The sequence below is a fragment of the Malus domestica genome, chromosome 15 (genome assembly GCF_042453785.1).
Source record: "Malus domestica chromosome 15, GDT2T_hap1".
Taxonomy (NCBI): Eukaryota; Viridiplantae; Streptophyta; class Magnoliopsida; order Rosales; family Rosaceae; genus Malus; species Malus domestica.
The window spans coordinates 10200095-10220476 of NC_091675.1; the positions used below are offsets into that span (position 1 = coordinate 10200095).

The window sequence follows — 20382 nt, forward strand, 5'->3', positions numbered from 1 at the left end:
TATAATAAGGTGGTACATTAATAAAGAAAAATGAGTACATTATAAATAAATTAGGGTACAAATAAAAGATTAAAAAATATAGGCGCTAAAAGAAATTAATACATGGGTACAAAATAAAACTAAAAAGAAAATACTACAAATTTTAAAAAATGTTGCAAATTAAAAATGGGTACAAACTAAAAATATAAATATATGATACAAAGTTTAGGCATAAAACATAAATATACCATATGTAATTTTTCTATTATTAATTAAATATACAATATCACGTGACAGTATACACATGGGTATAAATACAAATAAAACTTTAAAAAATATGGGCACAAAAAGAAACTAATATATGGGTAAAAATTAAAAATGAAAAAAAAATTGGTACAAATTAAAAATAGGTACAAACTAAAAATGAAAATATATGATAAAAAATTTAGCCATAAATATAAATATACTAATTGTAACATTTTTAACACTAAAGGAATATATTTAAAAATAAAAATATTTTATTATTCAAATAATTAATGATGTTATTAATATCCAAGAACCTTAATCAAAAATTGAAAATGAATAGGATTTTAATCAATGAAATTCCTTCAAGATGTTTTCCACATGATTGTTACTGCACATATATCATCCGATTGTCTTACGAGGACCTATGCGTACACGTACGTCTAACAAAAAAAGTTCGACGCAGGCAGTTGCGGGCACATAAGCTGTTAACAAATTTTCAGACATAATATAATTATATAGAGATATATATTCATAATACAAACCTGAGGCCATAAGATATAAGATCATATATGAAACATGTGATCAAATATGGCAGAAGCCTCGGCAGCTATATTCTCCAGCTTTCTACCATACTAACAGATCAGAAACCCTCACCATATCAACTATCAATATATAAAGAAAAAAACTTAAGAAAATAAAAACCTGGTCCGACAAGGCACTCCTCGAGTACAACAGTCAATCAATCCATGCTTCCACTGCGAGAGCTACTGGCATTGCGACTAGGTAACGAGAGACCCCTCGCATGGCAAGCCAAACCAGAACCAATGTCCTGGTTTCCTGGAAGTATTTTTCCCTCTCATTTTCTTCTACCCCCATCCAAAACTGTTTCTTCCTATTCCAAACAAAATCAGATGGCTAAAATATTTGTATTAGTAATTGTTGTAAGATTGAAGCATATTTAATAATTTTTCATTATTTATCGGATTCTAATTATTTTTAAGTTAAAATGTTCATAATAATATAAATTAGGATAATCTACATAAATTTATTTTTAAAGAAGTTAACTGCAAAAAAAAAAGGTCTAAATTTATTCTTCAATAATCTCGGGCAAATATTTTAAATCCAAAACCATTGGAGGATAAAAACTGTTTTTATGGGTTAAAGCTTAAATTTTTTAGGCTAAAAATTTAGTATTGAACCCATAAAAACAGTTTTTATCCTCCAATGGTTTTGGCTTGAAATTCAGTATTTAACCTCAACCAGTAGAGTTGGTCTTAGTGGATACATATGGATAGGATATGTATATATGGATACTAGTGCTGTGCATGTTTGGTGGATGTATATGGAGCTAGCCTTTAAGGAATTAGCTAGGACACTAGGAAGAGATTATCAGCTGGAGAAAAATGAGGCCCAGTCGTAACAAACCAGTTTCATCTTTATCCTCGATTTTAGTGGGATTAATACTCGTATTAACTTTGGCAGTATCTTTGTTGGTAATCTCAAGGGCTTCTTCCTCCTCCTCCTCATCTTCGTCTTCTTCAGAGACAACATGGAAAGTAGCTGCAGCTTCAGCTGGTGGTAGTAGTGATATTAATACTACTACTACTACTTACTCTCATGCTGCTTTAACATCCACTCAACCACCACCACAACCTCTACTTTTTAGTTTCTCTTCACTAAATAACCTAAATACAGCCAACTCATCTCCAGCTCCTGCTCCTGCCCCTCAAATATCAGTGAGTCTCTCTCTCTCTCTCTCTCTCTCTCTCTCTCTCTCTCTCTCTCTCTCTCTCTCTCTGTATGTTAATTTCTTAATCATGTCTTTATACATATCTTAAGTTAATCTTGTGTTTTGTCATTAATTAGGCAGCTGATGTGTTGCAAGAGACGATAATCCAGAAAGTAGAAGGAGACGTGATTAATACAGTGGATAATGATGTTGTTGCCAATAGAACAGTGTTCATCAGCGGCAGCCAGCTTGATAAAGTAGAAGCAAGTTTGGGTAGAGCAAGGTCTGCCATTAGAGAAGCTGCTAAAGTTAGGAATAAAACATCCACACATCAAGACCCTGATTATGTTCCTCGAGGCCCTATATATCATAACCCTAACGCCTTCCACAGGTACATTATATAGACAAAGTAAACTCAACTTGATTAATTAATGATTTAGAATTGCAGTCTACCTAACAACAAAATTAAGCGTCTAAATCAGAATTATTAACAAATATTTAGTTAATTAATTGTTGTTATACAATATAATAATTAAAAATAAAATAAAAGGAAAAGTTGGCAGGAGTTACCTAGAGATGGAGAAGGTGTTCAAGATCTATGTATACGAAGAAGGAGAGGTTCCAATATTTCACGAAGGGCCATGCAGGGGTATATATTCATCAGAAGGAAGGTTTATTCATGAGATGGAGAAGGGAAAATTTTATCGTACAAAAGACCCTCACAAGGCACTTGTTTATTTCCTTCCATTCAGTGTGGTTACTATGGTTGAGTATATCTATATGCCTGAAACCTTTGATCGAAGTGGCATGAAGCTTGCTGTGGTCGACTACATCAATCTCATTTCTCACAAACATCCGTTCTGGAACCGAAGCCACGGTGCCGATCATTTCATGTTGTCCTGTCATGATTGGGTACGTACATTATATGTTATCTTCTAATTACGTGTGCTAATTTTTTTTTTTAAAAAAAAAGCTATATGCACTTTAAATTGAATATTTTATAATCTTACCTTTACTCGTAAATACAATATATAGGTGGCTAAAAAAGCATTAAGAAAATCACTTGATTTTTCTTTTCAGTTACCAACTCCTTGCTTCATAATAAAATTACCGTTTATTAGCTTCCAAATGCACACAAGGCCAATGTAGCACAGTCTGGCCCTGCTATCTTTTTCTCATTTTTTGTCTTTCTATACGTTTGTTTCAATTTGCATATGTATATGAAGGACCACTGCAATTCGTGGTTTAGAGATATATATGAAGCAAGGTATGTGATCTCCTTGCCTGAAGAAAACATGATTGGCAAAACCTTTGTTTCCAATACCTCAAAATTTGTGAATGGGTACTATTTTGAAGTTTGTAAAGCTCGACTGAATTTTGATTGGAGAAGATTTTTCTTGTCCTTCTATGCCTCTAACATGCTCTTGCAGCAACAATGTAAAGAGCGAAATTTCACCACATTCTTCAATTTTATTATTACCCTTTTACTCGTTGAAAAGCACAATAGTCTCCTAATGATGATTCATCAAGCGCACCCCACTAACTCAAAGACACTTTCTTTGCTTGAAGCAAGCGCTGGTGCTTCCGAAGCCCAAACCATTAATATTAGTAGTGTGATTTATTTTCCTTTTCTGAGAAGATTTCCTATTGCACATAGATTAGGTCCTTAGGATTTTATTTAGGGTTTCATTTTCCTTGCCCTACAAGGGAATGTATCACTATAAATATGTCTCCACAGGGATAAGAATACATAATGTAAAATTCCCTCAGAGAGAGAAGAGTACATAACATAAAATTCCTTATAAGTTCTATCTCTATAATTTAACAATAAGAGGGTCAGTAAATTGGGTAATGATTAATCAGTACCCAAGTATTGTACCCTCCAAAAATGACACCAAGTTGAAATAAATACAAAAATGACCCATTCTTATTCAGTAGATACTTAATCGATATTTAATAAATTTTGTTGATATGACATCAATATTTGGTATTCATACTTTAATAACGTTGTTAAGATGTCGTTGATATTTGGTTGATATATTGTCTTCCACATTGTTTAAGTCACTCCTTCAAGTCAATTTTGTAGTTGTTACAACTTTTGCCATTTTTGTAAGAGCTCATTCTAATGGTGTCATTACTGTGCATTTCCCAATTTTTTTTAATTTCAATAATTTAAATTATGTTATTGTCATTCCAAATATCTCATTATACATTTTAAGCTTCTGTATTTAGAAAAATGCAATTGTGAGAAGTGCAAAAATGAGATTGTTGAAATACCAAAAATAGCACCCTTAGATTTTTTTTTTTTCTTCTAAGTTTGATTTTTGTTTATTAAATTAAAGAGAATCGAACTCTAAACTTATTCTAATCCTAGCTCATTACCTAACTCAGTCTCATGCTGACTTATTTCGACTTATTTCGTTTTTTTCCTTCTACTTTTCTTATTGCTAAGCGACTGTATGAGTGTATTAGTTGGTCGATAATATAACCGAGTCCTTGTTCATTTTACAGGGACCATATACGACATCCTTCGTCCCTGATTTATTCCACAACTCCATTAGAATTCTATGCAATGCGAACACTACAGAAGGATTTAATCCGTCGAAAGATGCGTCACTTCCAGAGATTAATCTGAAAACATCGGAAATGTCGGGAATCGGCGGCCAGCCTCCATCGAAGCGATCCACACTAGCTTTCTTTGCAGGGGGTCTACACGGCCACATCAGGTACCTTCTCCTAAACGAATGGAAGGGCAAAGACCAAGACGTGTTAGTTTACGACAAACTTCCTCAGGGAGTGTCGTACGAGAACATGCTCAAGAGCAGCAAGTTTTGCTTATGCCCTAGCGGGTACGAAGTGGCAAGTCCAAGAGTGGTGGAAGCAATTTATGCCGACTGTGTGCCGGTGTTGATTTCAGATGGCTACGTTCCTCCATTCAGCGATGTTTTGAACTGGAACTCGTTTTCTGTACAAGTTCCGGTCAAGAATATATCCGACATCAAGACCATATTGACAGCCATATCGAGCAGGGAGTACCTCCGGATGCAGAGGAAGGTGAAACAAGTGCAACGACATTTTTTGGTGAATGGACCCCCGAAGAGATACGATGTTTTCCACATGATTGTTCACTCCATCTGGCTCAGACGCTTAAACATTCGCATTAAAGATGTATTCACCTAATTGAGCTCATCCATTTGGCTAATAAAAAGAAATCCTTCAAGATGTTTTCTACATGGTTGTTGCTGCGTATCATCCGATTGTCTTACAAGGACAGATGTGTATGTACGTCTAACAAAATAAGTTCGACGCAGGCAGTTGCGGGCACATAAGCTGCTAATAAATGTTGAGATGTAACATATATAGATATATGTATATTCATAAGACAAACCTGAGGTCATAAGATAAGATCACATATGAAAACATGAGATCAAACATGGCAGCTATGTTCTCCAGCTTTCCACAACACTACCAGATCAGAAACCATCGCCATATCAACTACCAATATATAAAGAAAAAAACTTGAGAAAATAAAAACCTGGTCATACACGAGAGGCCCCTCGAGTAAAACAGTCATTCGCTGAAATCCATGCTTCCACTGCGAGAGCTACTGGCATTACGACTATGTAATGAGAGACCCCTCACATGGCCAGCCAAACCAGAACCATCGGTCTTGGTTCCCTGGAAGTATTTTTCCCTCTCAATGTGTTTTGCAGGTGGGGGTGGAAGATGCCCATTTGCAGGTGGAAGATGCCCATTTGATTCATGCAATGGCTCTAACGAAAGTGGTCGTATAAGTGGACGGTTCAGCCGTTCTGCTGGCTGGGTTGATCCAAGCAAGCCCAAGTGGGGGCGCTCGGCTGATTGCTCTTCATCCTCAGGCCTTACACAAGCTTTTCCTTTCCGTAGCCTGTAAAGTTTTTCAGTAAAAGACAACTGATTTCAGATCACCAAATCATACATGTTTGTAGACATCCCCATACCGAAGTTGAACGATATTTTTTCAAACCATAGTTTGCAGTGATCATAAAGATTAAAAATGTTCATACAAGGAAAACCTTAGGCCCATGTAGTTGAACATACCTTCGGACAAGCTGCTCAGCCTCCTCTTCCTCCTCAGCCTCCTCTTGGTTAAGATGGTTAACAGTTGGTATAGGCTTACAAGAAAGTAGGAATTCATGTCTTGCAAGAACCTTCTGGAGCTGCTCATTTAACTCAATAGCCCGAGAAACGGCCTTCTCATCCCTAGGAAAATTAAAGACAAGGTTCAGTTGGAGCTACAAGTACTACAGGTTATACATGCAGGCATGTTTGTTTTAAAGAATGGGCAGCATCTGTACATATACTTGTCCCCTAAACCAAACTATCATATTTTGAAGGACTAACTACGGATCCCATCAGAGCCATACAAATATTTAAGACCACATTCGAATATCCCATCCTTCAAAGTTGAAAACAAAACAATTCAGAAAGTGTTCTCAATCCCACAGTTTTTCCAGTCTTGCAATATCAACTATATCACCATAGAAAATAGGAAGTTCTTCCCTTGGAGCTAAAACCAAAATGTCAATGAGCATAATTAGTACAACAGTTTAACAATGTCCAAGGCTCTTGAGCCATCTAGGTTTTATATATCTGCACCTGAATGTGCAACTATGGATTTCAACAAGAAATTTATGTAGTCCAATTACTATCACCTAATTGGAAAAACTTCATTCGCCTTTACATATTTCTTCAGCTTGAGATTAAACATCAAAACACCACCCCAAGCAGGCGAAACTTCTCATGACATTTAAAAAGTAATGCTATCCCTGTATCCTTAAACAAAATCTAACTACATATTGCTAACGAGGTAACTGAAGCAACTCAGTATCTGGGGGAACAAACTCACCCCGTCTAGAGTTAAACTTATCATGTACCTAATGAGATTTAATTACCATATCAACAAAATTTAGTATGAGTACAGTGCTATGCAACCAATAAAAAAGGAAAATTGTTATACTTTACAGAATAATAGAAGCCTTACCGAGAAGTCATCACAAGATGCATAATTTTTTGCTTTTGGAAAGAACATTGTTCCACAAGATCAAGTGTGAATTCATCCTTTGCCCCCTAGAGAAACATATATCTAAGAGTCAACATTACAGAAGATAATTTAAACATTAAAGGGCACCTTTAAACATCAACTTGTCAACCAACCAGACATGCAATGTAATTATGTCATAATCATCATTTGATTCATTTTAATACAAGGGACATGCCCCTGGGAGTAACTCCATGTCCAACGTGAAAGATGAGGACACAATGCAACGGAAAAATGACTAAATGTGGCTTAAAAAAAACCAGGTTATGGCAAAGATGAATCCAGACATCCCAATTGGATGGCTTATTTTGCACAATGAGTTTTCATGAATGAATTCCCTTTGAGAGTTATGAGGTGACATCTGTTTTACATTTTCCTAAGAAAATCAATATATTTTGTTGTATGAATGTAAGCAAGGCCCCTGCAAGAAACAGTAAATAGTCTTGCAAAGTTCTCCTACCTTGTTATCTCATGGACATCTGGATTTTTTTTTTAGTTTCATCTTTTACCATTCTGTTTGTATTTCTAAAGACTTCGCCATAACATCAGAAAAGAACGTGATGATCATGATGCCACCATTTAATATAGCAGAACAGCTAGTACATTAGTTTATATAGCTATCGCATACTACAGAATGCGTACAACTGCGTTCATGTGACAAACCGTGGTTGGTCAAGATTGACTCAAACAATGACTGCATAGAGAATATCTGGGTAAGTGATAGTCATGTAAATTAGCTCCATTATGAGCCTCTATTCATGTCAGAATTATCAACTGAGCCACCAAACTCGGACATTAATTTCTGATTAGTCTCCATATGAGTGGCGAACGAGCACTTTGGTGCCTATCTACAAGAATAAGGGCGACGTACAAAATTGCATGAACTATAGGGGTATTAAGTTAATGAGTCATACAATGAAGCTCTGGGAGAGAGTCATTGAGCATAGATTGAGGCAAGAGACACGGGTTTCGGACAACCAATTCGGGTTCATGCCAGGGCGCTCAACCATGGAGGCAATCTATCTCTTACGAAGATTGATGGAAAGATATAGAGATGGGAAAAAGGATTTACACATGGTCTTTATAGATTTGGAAAAAGCGTATGATAGGGTCCCAAGAGACATTCTTTGGAGGATCTTAGAGAAGAAAGGAGTACGAGTAGCATATATCCAAGCTATAAAGGATATGTATGAAGGAGCAAAGACTGCCGTAAGAACTCATGAAGGACAAACCGAAAGCTTTCCCATAACTGTAGGATTACATCAAGGCTCATCCTTAAGTCCTTACCTTTTTGCGTTGGTAATGGATGAGTTAACAGGACATATTCAAGATGATATTCCTTGGTGTATGCTTTTCGCAGACGATATAGTGTTGATAGATGAAACTCAGGAAGGGGTAAATGCAAAGCTTAACCTTTGGAGAGAAGTGTTGGAATCTAAAGGTCTTCGCCTAAGCCGATCAAAGACAGAATATATGGAGTGCAAGTTCAGTGCAGATGGAGGCCAAAACGAGTTAGGGGTGAGGATCGGAGATCAAGAAATACCAAAGAGCGACCGTTTTCGTTACCTAGGATCTATCTTGCAAAAGAACGGAGAATTAGATGGAGATCTCAACCATAGAATACAAGCTGGATGGATGAAGTGGAAGAGTGCATCTGGCGTGTTGTGTGACCGCCGTATGCCACTGAAGCTCAAGGGAAAATTTTATAGGACGGCAATAAGGCCGGCGATGCTGTATGGCACAGAATGTTGGGCGGTGAAGCATCAACACGTACACAAAATGGGTGTAGCGGAGATGAGGATGCTTCGTTGGATGTGTGGGCACACGAGAAAGGATAAGATTAGGAATGAGGATATCCGGGGTAAAGTAGGAGTAGCCGAAATTGAAGGAAAGATGAGAGAAAATCGGTTACGGTGGTTTGGACATGTGCAAAGAAGGCCTACTGACGCTCCGATTAGAAGATGCGACTATGGGACAGAGGTTCAGGGCCGAAGGGGTAGAGGAAGACCTAGGAAAACTTTGGAAGAGACTCTAAGAAAAGACTTAGAGTACTTGGATCTAACGAAGGACATGACACAGGACCGAGCACAATGGCGTTCTAAGATTCATATAGCCGATCCCACTCAGTGACTTGGATTTTCCAAGTCTCCAACCGAGAAGTTTACCTCACTCGAAAAATTAAGGGAACACTACCCCAACCTACATGCTCCACTCAGAAAGCTTCAACATACAAGCTTCAACAAAAGAAAATTCAAAGAACTTAGCGAAGAAGGCTTTGGTGTATTTAACACAATACGTTGAAATGAAGGAAAACTTATTTATTGATATCCCCGATAAGCTACAAATATGTACATATACATGAGTCAAAATAAACAAACAAGATGGAGCCTTCACAAAGGTTGCTTAGGAGAAGTCTCAGCAGTCGGTAGAGCCCCAGAAAGAGAAGGCATCGGAGGGGGATCATTCGGAGCCTCAGTACTGGACAGAACCCTAGACGGAGGAGGCATCAGAGGTTGATCATTTGGAGCTTCATTACGCGGTACAGCCCCAGAAGACGAAGGCAATAAATGCCTTTGGAACAAACCCACAAATCTCTGATGATCAAGTAAAACCTAACCATCAGTTTCCTTCATCTGGTCAAGCTTCCTCTTCATGTTTGTAGCATAGTCATGTGCGAGCCGGTGCAACTGTTTATTCTCATGCTTGAGCCCTCTAATCTCCTGTTTGAGACTCATCACTTCGGCCGCCAATGATTCAACTTGGCGGGTTCGAGCAAATAGGCGTTGGGCCATATTAGACACAGAACCTGCACACTGAACACTGAGAGCCAGTGAATCCTTAACAGCTAACTCATCAGACCGTTTGGAAAGTAGTCTGTTATCTTTGGGAGTGAGAAGGTTCCTGGCCACCACCGCAGCGGTCATATCATTCTTCATCACGGAATCCCCAACGGTAAGAGGACCAGTAGGGGAGACGAAGGATGGGCGCCATATGTTGTCTGGAGAAGGCGGGGCTGCCTCTTCAACAAGGTTCAAGTCAAAACGACGGTCGGAGGGGCCAGACATTTTCAAAGGTATTGAAGAGAGAAGAGGTCGGACAAATCAAGATCTTAGAAGTGCAAGAATGGAGCTTCTACTGGTGGAGATTCAAGTGTGCTTTGGAACTTAATGCCAGCCCCTATAAAAAGCTGCACTCGACGAAGCTTTAGACATCGAAGAGGCGCCTGCTCAGAAATCGAAGAGGCGTTTGCTTTCTCAAAAGCTGGGCTGCTTAGAGACCACGAGGGTTGATCTCATAAATCGAAGAGGTGTTTGCTTTCTCAAAAGTTGGGCTGCTCAAAGACCACGAAAGCCGATCTCAGAAATCGAAGAGGCGCTCGCTTCCTCAAAAGCTGGGCTCCTCAGAGACCACGAGGGCCGATCTTAGAAATCGAAGAGGCACCTACTTTTCCAGCCTTGTCAGCACCTGTCACACGCACACTCAGCTTTGCGGAAATTATGGGTATTCTGTCGAAGACTTCTGGGGAAGTAGAAAACACATGAATCTTACTGTCCAATCACCCACTTCCCACACGCAGCAATAGCTCATGGGTACCACAGATAACTTTGCCAAAGTTCTCTGCCAAAGTTGAGCACGTGAAGCTTGCAGCTCCCACTACATCGCTCTGACCAAGAAGGGTAAAAGAATAGCAAAGAAACAGCACTAACAAAGTTTAGACCCATAAATTTTGAAGGTCTAGCTACCATATTATTACCCACAAGGGTAAAGGAACAGTACCACTGTTGGATAATTGGAAAGTCCCTGTGTGTCAACCTCCGTGCTTCGTGGCAAGGTAGACTAGCAAACATGCCCAACCTTTACTCACATTCGAGAAAACACTCCCAATAAGATTGCTTGCTCCAAAATCGAAGAGGCACCGTCCTCCGAATCTCGAGAGCCAGACTCCCAACATGACTACTTTCTCAAAAATCGAAGAGAAGGTAAAGGAACAGTACCATTGCTGGATAATTGGAAAGTCCCTGTGTGTCAACCTCTGTGCTTCGTGGCAAGGTAGACTAGCAAACATGCCCAACCTTTACTCACATTCGAGAAAACACTCCCAACAAGATTGCTTGCTCCAAAATCGAAGAGGCACCGCCCTCCGAATCTCGAGAGCCAGACTCCCAACATGATTACTTTCTCAAAAATCGAAGAGACACTGCTCCCCTAATCTCGAGAGCCAGACCCCCAGCATGATTGCTTTCTCAAAAATCGAAGAGGCATCGTTCTCCGAATCAATCGAAGAGGCGCTCGCTTTCTCAAAAGCTGGGCTGCTCAGAGACCACGAGGGCCGATCTCAGAAATCGAAGAGGCACCTTCTTTTCTAGCCTTGTCAGCACCTGTCACACGCACACTCAGCTTTGCGGAAATTATGGGCATTCTGTCGAAGACTTCTGGTGAAGTAGAAAGCACATGAATCTCACTGTTCAATCACCCACTTCCCACACGCAACAATAGCTCATGGGTACCACAGATAACTTTGTCAAAGTCTCTGCCAAAGTTGAGCACGTGAAGCTTGCAGCTCCCACTACATCACTCTGACCAAGAAAGGTAAAAGAATAGCAAAGAAACAGCACTAACAAAGTTTAGACACATAAATTTTGAAGGTCTAGCTACCATATTATTACCCACAAGGGTAAAGGAACAGTACCACTGCTGGATAATTGGAAAGTCCCTGTGTGTCAACCTCCGTGCTTCGTGGCAAGGTAGACTAGCAAACATGCCCAACCTTTACTCACATCCGAGAAAACACTCCCAACAAGATTGCTTACTCCAAAATCGAAGAGGCACCGCCTTCCGAATCTCGAGAGCCAGACTCCCAACATGATTACTTTCTCAAAAATCGAAGAGACACTGCTCCCCGAATCTCGAGAGCCAGACCCCCACCATGATTGCTTTCTCAAAAATCGAAGAAGCATCGTTCTCCGAATCTCGAGAGCCAGATACCACATACCACTTTTTCAAAGTGCTCTGACAGAGTTAAAACATGTGAAGCTGGCAGTTCCCACTACCGTGCTATGACCAAGCAGGGTAAAGGAATAGCATTACTACTTGTTGTTAGGGAGACTCCTATATATGTCGACCTCCATCCCCAACGGACAGGCAGACCTGCAAAAATGCTCAACCCTTCCTCATATCTGAGAGGGCACTCCCAACGAAGCCTTTCGAAATATTCAGCTTTCTTTCCCCCCGATAATACCTCTGCAAACAAGCTATACTAGAGCAAGAATATCTCATATCATCAGGGTTAAAAGCAAGAGTATCCCATATCATGCTTTTTCCCTGTCTTTTCCTTTGGCCTTGTTTTTACCTGCAAGATAAGGAGAAAGAGAGCAATCAGTCAGCACTTGAAATCAAGCTCCTAGCCAGGAACTGACAGCCTGGAACCCCTTACCTGATTACTTACCTGGCATTGCTCTCGAGTACTCATCTTCAACATCTTATGTTGCCAGGGAAGATACCGCATCTGCTTGAGGAACAGATAGGGCAAGTGCGAAGGATACAAGGAAGCATGTGGAGACAAGCGTAACAGCACACGTGCCGATCCATCCATTACTCTGTCAAAAGCAAAAGTATCCCATATCAGCAGGGTCGAACGTACTCTAGATTTGATGGACTTGTTTTGACCCTCAAATTCTTCAGTCGGCCTTATACTCTGGAGGAAACCAGAAAACCCTCCAGCTCAGTTCAAGAATAAGCCTGTGGAAAGTTACTTCTTCAAAAGCAAAAGTATCCCATATCATCTCTTCTCATTTTTCTTCTCTTTATCCTTCATGCTGCTGCAAGATGGGGAGAAGGTGAACAATCAGCCGGAGCTCTGATTGCTTACCTTGTCTGTCACCTCTTTCAGCAAATCCCCTAGCTCGGCGACTTGGGGGACTCCTACTACATGGTTTGTATCGCGCTTGACCAAGCCTGAAACTACAAGTAAGCTTCAAGTAAAATTGATACATTACCTTGTGCATCTCCACCAGTTAAAGATACCACCCCTGGATGGAGGAAGAGTACTTCCAGAGAAGCTGCCACATCTACCTATGAGACAGATAAGGCAAGTCAAGATGATACCACACTCCGATACTTAGAAGTTTCGTGATTACGAGATCATTCTCCCACAATATTTCCTAATGTCATTTGTACTCTAATGTCATTTGTACTAAATCATTCACTTGTACTCACTAAAGGAGAGCTTGAACCTATGTACTTGTGTAAACCCTTCACAATTAATGAGAACTCTTCTATTCCGTGGACGTAGCCAATCTGGGTGAACCACGTACATCTTGTGTTTGCTTTCCTATCTCTATCCATTTATATACTTATCCACACTAATGATCGGAGCAATTTAGCGATGATCACAAAAAGCGACCGTTTTCGCTACCTAGGATCTATCTTACAAGAGAACGGAGAATTAGATGGAGATCTCAACCATAGAATACGAGCTGGATGGATGAAGTGTAAGAGTGCATCCAACATGTTGTGTGACCGTCGTAGGCCACTGAAGCTCAAGGGAAAATTTTATAAGACGGCAATAAGGCCAGCGATGTTGTATGGCACAGAATGTTGGGCGGTGAAACATCAACACGTACACAAAATGGGTGTAGCAGAGATGAGGATGCTTCGTGGGATGTGTGGGCACACGAGAAAGGATAAGATTGAGAATGAGGATATCCGAGGTAAAGTAGGAGTAGCCGAAATTGAAGGAAAGATGAGAGAAAATCGGTTCCGGTGATTTGGACATGTGCAAAGAAGGCCGACTGACGCTCCGGTTCGAAGATGTGACTACGGGACAGAGGTTCAGGGCCGAAGGGGTAGAGGAAGACCTAGGAAAACTTTGGAAGAGACTCTAAGAAAAGGCTTAGAGTACTTGGATCTAACGGAGGACATGACACAAAACCGAGCGCAATGGCGTTCTAGGATTCATATAGCCGACCCCACTTAGTGGGAAAAGGCTTTGTTGTTGTTGTTGTTGTTGTTGTAGTCTCCATATGTCTGACCACAAGTTTCCAGCCAAGATAGCACGCATTAAAATGTCAAGAACAGACTTCCTCTGAGACAAATAATACCTTACATTAATCTTTAAACTTCAAGTCTTCAACCTAGAAACAACAAAGCTAACTTAATTCTACAGTACGAAAATTTGACCCAAAATCAAGGACTAGACTTGAATGCCCCAACTCTCACTCCCAGTGATAACAGTGTCATCGACACAGACAATCAAAATTGCAATGTCATGATCTGTCTCTCTCTATTTAAAGAATGTTGAATGCTCAGTCCCGCTTCTAAACTTGTCATGAGTAACCATTATTGTTCTCAACCGGTCAAACCATGCTGAAGGGGATTGTTTGTAGGGGTGGGCTACCTTGTTAACAAATCAGCTAAACCGAACAACACAACCCGGGTTGGTTTTCTTCTGTTCTCTCTTAATTTTCACACTAGGGTCACAATCCAAACCAACCGGCTCCATTTAATGATAACTGGTCACTCTGAGGACCCGTAATAACCAAACCAACAATGATTCAACTACCTGATAATACTTATTAAGTCGTACCATTTCCTTTTAACCCTAATAGGCTATAACTCATCCACTTTGTTCTGGTCACTCATCCCTCTCATCAACTTTCACATCTTCCCTCTTTCACCTACTTTGTAAGTACCTCCCAACGCCAATACTCTTTTAGCTGTAAAGCCTCCTTCATTTTAAAGGTTTAGTAAGTCGACTAACCCAAGGCTTATTACTTTCTGCATATAATGCATGCCTGTTGTTTGCATGTAAACATAAAATGTCATGTACTGTTGTTTTCTAACAGTGGTTTTAGTAATCTACATCTTTCTTCTGAACTATAGATATCCATACGCATGCCTAGTAGGCACACTGTAAAAGTACGAGGACTCTAATTGGACTGTACCATCAAAGTACAGAACCAAGGTCGTACCCAGTGCACAAGGCTCCCGCTTTACGCAGGGTCTGGGAGAGGTGAATGTCGGCTAGCCTTACCCCCATTTATAGAGAGGCTGCTCTCAAGTCTCGAACCCGAGACCTACCGCTTATGGGCGAAGGCACTTGCCATCGCACCAAGTGCGACCTCTAAAGTACAGAACCAAGGAATAAGTATAATAATCCTTGAAAAAAGGGACAGATTTTTGTAAGAGACGGAAAAGGAATAGGCAATGCAGCTTACGTTGTCCATCCACATTAGAAATTAACAAGAAAGAGTTCCACACTCAAGCAGTAAATTAATTCCATTAGGCAACTTTTGGCATGCACAAGGCTCCTGTTCATTTCCATATGTGAGGTTGGGGTTGAAATTCACTTTTAAGCTAAACATCAGTTATGATAAGATAACCACCTCCTGACACAAACTTCCCATCATCAAGCACTAACTTGACTCTTCAAGTATTTATACATGTCATCTTTTCCAAGTCAATCATAAAGAAGAAACAAACCAGCTAAGTGATCAAAAATTTAAACCATTGTAAACTGGACAATAACTACTTAAAAGGCAAGGAAAGATATGAACATGCAACAGCTTTTGTGTCATATGGCAATGAAAGCCGCTGTGCAAGTGTGCAACTCATCTTTTCCAGAATTTAAAAAGCAAACGATAGTCCACAATCATACCTCAGGATGCTGACTATCAACAGCATCAAGAACTTCCTTCAAAACATCTAATGCATTACTAGCCTTCTGAATAATACTGCATAAAATAAGTACAGAAAAATCAAAACACGTGCTATCAAACTACACACACTAAGGAAAAAAAAACCCAGCTAACATGCTTAACCCCTCATTCACAAAATTTATCGTGCCATCGGTACAAATAAATTCAGAAGAAACAAAAATGGATACACAAGGAACAACTCGCTGTAAGGATTTTAGAATTTTTGAGTAAAGGAATACATTCTCATTTGCATTACGATAGGAAAAACATGAAGGCCTAACTATTAATCACAAGAAAATATACAGGCCTACTAAATAGGTCAACAATGAATGGCTTCACATGAGAGCACCAACATTCGTAATTTGCATCGGTTAATTTAGTCACCAGATTGGAAAAACAAATTTATGTACATTAGTTTTAATAACAAGAGATGGATAACCAAGAATGACAGACTATAGTAATGGTGGTTTTTTCTAAACTGTTGACTAGTGCAGTAAAAACCATTTGAATGCCCAAGTATATTCAAAGTAAATGTGGACGGTACCTAGATTCAGGAACAATATGTGGCTCTGCTTGAGGAGCAACCCTTTCATGTATAGATGATGCTAATTCACCATTAGGTGAACTTTTCTTAGCTGATTGTGGCGTTGGGCAATTCGTAGTGACCTGATGAGGCCTTTGATGGAACTCTAGTCCAGCACTCTGAAAATATTTAATTCAGAAATTTAAGACACAAGATATAGTCATTTCCTAAATATCTTTTACCATTAAACCACACCGTACTAAAAAACTGCAAAATATGTTCTTCAGAAGTTGACCAAGAAGCAGATGTTTCAATTATATGAAAGATTACAACCATGACGCCTACCAATACACTAATCTAGTTTCAGAACAATTTTCACCCTAAAGGAGGCCAAAATTGACATTTTTGTATCATGTGCAGCATGCCTCACAACTTGTAATTTTGAAAATTATTGAAACTTCAGTGTGTGTGGTTGCGTATTTAGCTAACAATTTAAAAGACAGCATTCATATTTGAACCCAAAATGGACCCTCGGGTGAGCTATCCCCAGTCCCCGGAGATCTTTCTAGTATATGATCATTATATAAGCAAAAGAGCTTGATTTCTATATGTTATTCGGACATCGGCATGTGCTTGGTGCAATGAAAACAGATTTGAATGTATAAGGGCTCAATCGTACGTTAAAATTACACTCAAAACTGGACTTTTCATGAGGAAGAAAATCTTCTGCAAATTGATGATTGCATTCAAACTTAGAAAAAGTATTATTAGTTGTCAACTGGAAACTTTATGTCAACATCATATCACCACTAGTTTACCACCTCAAAAGCCCATTACTCCACACCATTTCCCCCAGAAACATCCAACTTATTCATCTGAATCATTCCATCAACACTTACATTCTTAAAATGGCCTAATTGCCACACACAAAATTGGTCTTTTCAATAACAAGATTACTTACAATTATATGGCATAACTTTGATTTCTACCCATAATAAAATGACAAAATCTTAAAATATTTGAAACTGATACATCCAAACGCTTGTATTACAATTTACAATTGATTGTGAAGAACAAATAACAAAGAGCTCTATTATCTATAGACCTCGAAGTTCACATGACATACTTGGTAAAATCTAATCTATTTTCCAGCTACAACATGCCAAGAATCTAAACCAACCTACATGTGGAACAATTCTAATTTGGTTTGTTCTCATATTCATAAAATGAGCGTCTGAGTATGTATATTACTTGTTTGTACCTACCACCAAGTCATAATAAGCAGTATAATACTGTGGGAACTTCCCAGAAGCACCACCAAGGGATGTCTGTGTGGCATCTAGAAGTAGAAAGATGCGCTCTCGCACTGGCAAGTCTGACTGCAACCACATAAAAATGCGAACTGGATAAATTAATTATGAAATCAGCCAATTGTTAGCTACAGAGAAAATGAGAACAATTTTACACCTTTTTCTTGACTATCTTTACTAGAATAGGAAGAAGCCCAACATCGACCACCTGTTTATGAATATGTTCTCCTATGTTGTTCATCAACATCTCCAGCAACTACAAAATAAAAGGATAAATGGATGATATTACATCTAACTACATAACAGTAGAACAATATAAGTATAAAAAAAATTAAAAAAAAAACTCAGGTTTGAATGTCCCTTGATGTGCACGATTCAAGGAAGAAGAGAAGGGTAGGAAGGTACAAGAAAAACAACCAACATGATGGCTAACATAAACCAAATATCATCACAAAATCAGGCAATTACTCACCATAACCGCATAAAGTTGAGAATTTGCATGTTTACTCCCCAGTCGTTTTTTTATTGCTTTAATGACATCTCTAGCTTGCCTGCGCCAACCCAAAATTCATTAGTACTTATAAGTAATTTCAGCTCAAATTTCAATTTCCAAGCTGTTAGGTGTAGGTAATGAGAAAGCAACTTATTAAACTTGTATGTGGCTAGAAAGGGATCGTCTGAGAAGAACTTTCCAGATACAATACTCAAATCAACATATAATACATATTAGTTGATTCAGAACTTCCAACTCAAGGTCATAGGTTTCTTCGACAAAGTCGATAGTCCCAATCCAACGATGAAACCTAGATACAAATGTGTACAGTTCTTAAGGGATTAGCTACAAATGCTTATGAAAAAAAATTCAATCCTTTTTTGTCAAACTTAAATATCCTAAGGTCCCAATAACAGTGATGAAACCTAGACACAAACAAATTATGTGCAATCCAGTTTACTAGTGTAACCATCAACATCATATTAAACATGTCGCCCATAAAGTATGGATAGGTAAAAAGGCATTAAGCTGTTTCACATTATACTGAACCAGAAATACCTTCTAATACATTGTCCCCCTTCCCAAGAAAATTAAAGGTTGTAATTAATGAACTCCGAAAAATCTTCAGACTACAAATCAAAATAACAAGCACACATGCATTCATAATGTGTTACCCTATCTTCTTCTGAGAGAGAGAGAGAGAGAGAGAGGGAGGGAGAGAGAGAGTGTGTGAGTATGAGAGAGAGAGATTTGGAAGCTTTTAGAAATTATACCTATGATCATGCGCAACTAATTCACATATTTGAATATTCTTCATCCAGTCCATTTCAGCCAGTTTTTCGCTTGTAGCAGAATTGACAAGCTCAGCAGCCATCTTTTGGTTAGTTCTGGACTTTAAAAAGTGAATAGAAAGTAAGAATATGAACTAAAGATAAATTCAATCATTGAGGTATAAGTTCAAGGAAAAAGTGCCTATGCATCCTATGTTGTTCCTACTTGCACGCCTCTTGTGATTTCATAAGGTGTCTATTTGTCATATATCATTGATAAACATGGACACAACTATCCTCCCATAATATTCACCCCCCAACCAAATCCATCTAATGTCAGAGGACGAGATGCCCCTAGAAACCCAAACTAAGTTCCATGATTCAGAAAGACAGTAAATTTTGTTACAATAAGAGATCCTCTGAAACAAAAGCCGCCAAATTTGCAAAAGAACAAAAAAACAAAAAATAAAAACAAAACAAAAAAACAAATTTAGTGCTTCCCGAAACAATGAAGAAGCCGAATTTCATAAGAATGCCAAAGATCGGAACTTGATCCCACAAAGGCTCTAACCACTATCCCCCAAAACAGTCAAACATAACCAAAGAACAGCCACCAGACCCTAAGAAAGTAACTTCAAACTCTAAATTACTGCATTTCGGTCACAGAAAAAATCATAAGTAGTCGATCCTACAGCCATTCAATTGACTATTACTCCAACCTACCTAGTAGAAGAATTTTCTTCAATACTACGACCCATTCATATACACATACATTTTTATATACTGAATAAGAAATAAAAAAGTAAATAAAGTATCAAAAAGAATTAACCTGAGACGGAGAATTGGAATGTCAGCAGCAGCAACTTGAAAACTGATGGCCCTTCATATGCTAATGCCACTCTACTCTGCAAGCAAACATTTTTCACATATTTTTCTTAAGAACAATAATAAAACAATTAAATTCAATAAATATAATTGAAGAAAACGAGGGGGGGGGAAAGGAAAACCCTTGGATTTCACTCCCGAGACGAAAGAAGAAGAAAAAAGGACGATATATACATATATATATATATATGTATGTATGTATATATTACCAATAAAGAAACAGGGAGAGGAAGAGGAAGAAGAAGGAGATGAGCTGGTAAATCCTCAAGAGCCTAAGCATTTCTCCATGTACCCAAAACCCACACAGATCAAATCGAAGAGAGTTTACAGCGATTTGGTAGTAGAGCATATATAGTATGATTGATTCCCGTTATTAACAACAAATTATGTATTTAATAATATTACAAAGCTTACTTAAATAAGTTTAATTTAAATAAATAAATAAATAAATAAAAGGTGATAGAAAATGTAAAAAGAAAGTAGGAAAAGTTTGGATAGCCAGAGGGGCTTGATGTGGGATGACGAATCTTGTCCGGTCTTTCCTTCTTACTTTACTTGCTAAGCTTAAAAAGATAGAAATTATAAATGATTGATACAATATAATATATGGAGTTGTCTATGTATTGGCACCGCCAGGGCCCCCATCGGGCTCCATATTTCCTCGAAAAAGT

At 38.7% G+C, this 20382-nt stretch overlaps 2 protein-coding genes across 5 annotated transcripts; one reads left to right on the forward strand and one right to left on the reverse strand.

The window, feature by feature from the left end:
• The first annotated feature begins 866 nt into the window (after window positions 1–866).
• LOC103415524 (probable glycosyltransferase At5g03795) lies at window positions 867–5185 on the forward strand. Its single transcript, XM_029093741.2, has 4 exons — window positions 867–1961; window positions 2092–2345; window positions 2518–2866; window positions 4466–5185. The coding sequence occupies exons 1-4, from the start codon at window positions 1629–1631 to the stop codon at window positions 5132–5134; spliced, it is 1605 nt and encodes a 534-aa protein (XP_028949574.2). The 5' UTR covers window positions 867–1628; the 3' UTR covers window positions 5135–5185.
• Window positions 5186–5285: 100 nt separating this feature from the next.
• On the reverse strand, window positions 5286–20305 carry LOC103456295 (TOM1-like protein 5). 4 transcript variants are annotated; one of them, XM_008395986.4, is made up of 11 exons: window positions 19921–20305; window positions 19656–19731; window positions 18830–18943; window positions 18036–18114; window positions 17721–17819; window positions 17519–17632; window positions 16275–16432; window positions 15691–15766; window positions 6978–7063; window positions 6035–6196; window positions 5286–5861 (listed from the first exon to the last, which is right to left on the reverse strand). In XM_008395986.4, exons 3-11 carry the CDS (start codon window positions 18928–18930, stop codon window positions 5525–5527), a joined length of 1212 nt encoding a protein of 403 aa, XP_008394208.1. In that variant the 5' UTR covers window positions 18931–18943; window positions 19656–19731; window positions 19921–20305; the 3' UTR covers window positions 5286–5524. The 4 variants fall into 4 exon arrangements, with proteins under 4 accessions (XP_008394208.1, XP_008394209.1, XP_008394210.1 ...); XM_008395987.4 differs by having other exon boundaries at window positions 18830–18948; window positions 19921–20125; XM_008395988.4 differs by having other exon boundaries at window positions 19656–19726; window positions 19921–20087.
• Window positions 20306–20382: the final 77 nt, after the last annotated feature.

What these genes read in the sequence shown, in the direction of transcription:
- LOC103415524 (XM_029093741.2), top strand. Translation starts at nt 1,629, where the DNA reads ATGAGGCCCAGTCGTAACAAACCAGTTTCATCTTTATCCTCGATTTTA. An exon ending in CTCCTGCCCCTCAAATATCA is followed by an intron (nt 1,962 to 2,091) that starts GTGAGTCTCTCT and finishes GTCATTAATTAG; the next exon opens with GCAGCTGATGTGTTGCAAGA. An exon ending in TGTTGTCCTGTCATGATTGG is followed by an intron (nt 2,867 to 4,465) that starts GTACGTACATTA and finishes TTCATTTTACAG; the next exon opens with GGACCATATACGACATCCTT.
- LOC103456295 (XM_008395986.4), bottom strand. Translation starts at nt 18,930, where the DNA reads ATGGCTGCTGAGCTTGTCAATTCTGCTACAAGCGAAAAACTGGCTGAA. An exon ending in CATATTGTTCCTGAATCTAG is followed by an intron (nt 15,767 to 16,274) that starts GTACCGTCCACA and finishes TATTTTATGCAG; the next exon opens with TATTATTCAGAAGGCTAGTA. An exon ending in TTGATAGTCAGCATCCTGAG is followed by an intron (nt 7,064 to 15,690) that starts GTATGATTGTGG and finishes ATGTTTCTCTAG; the next exon opens with GGGGCAAAGGATGAATTCAC.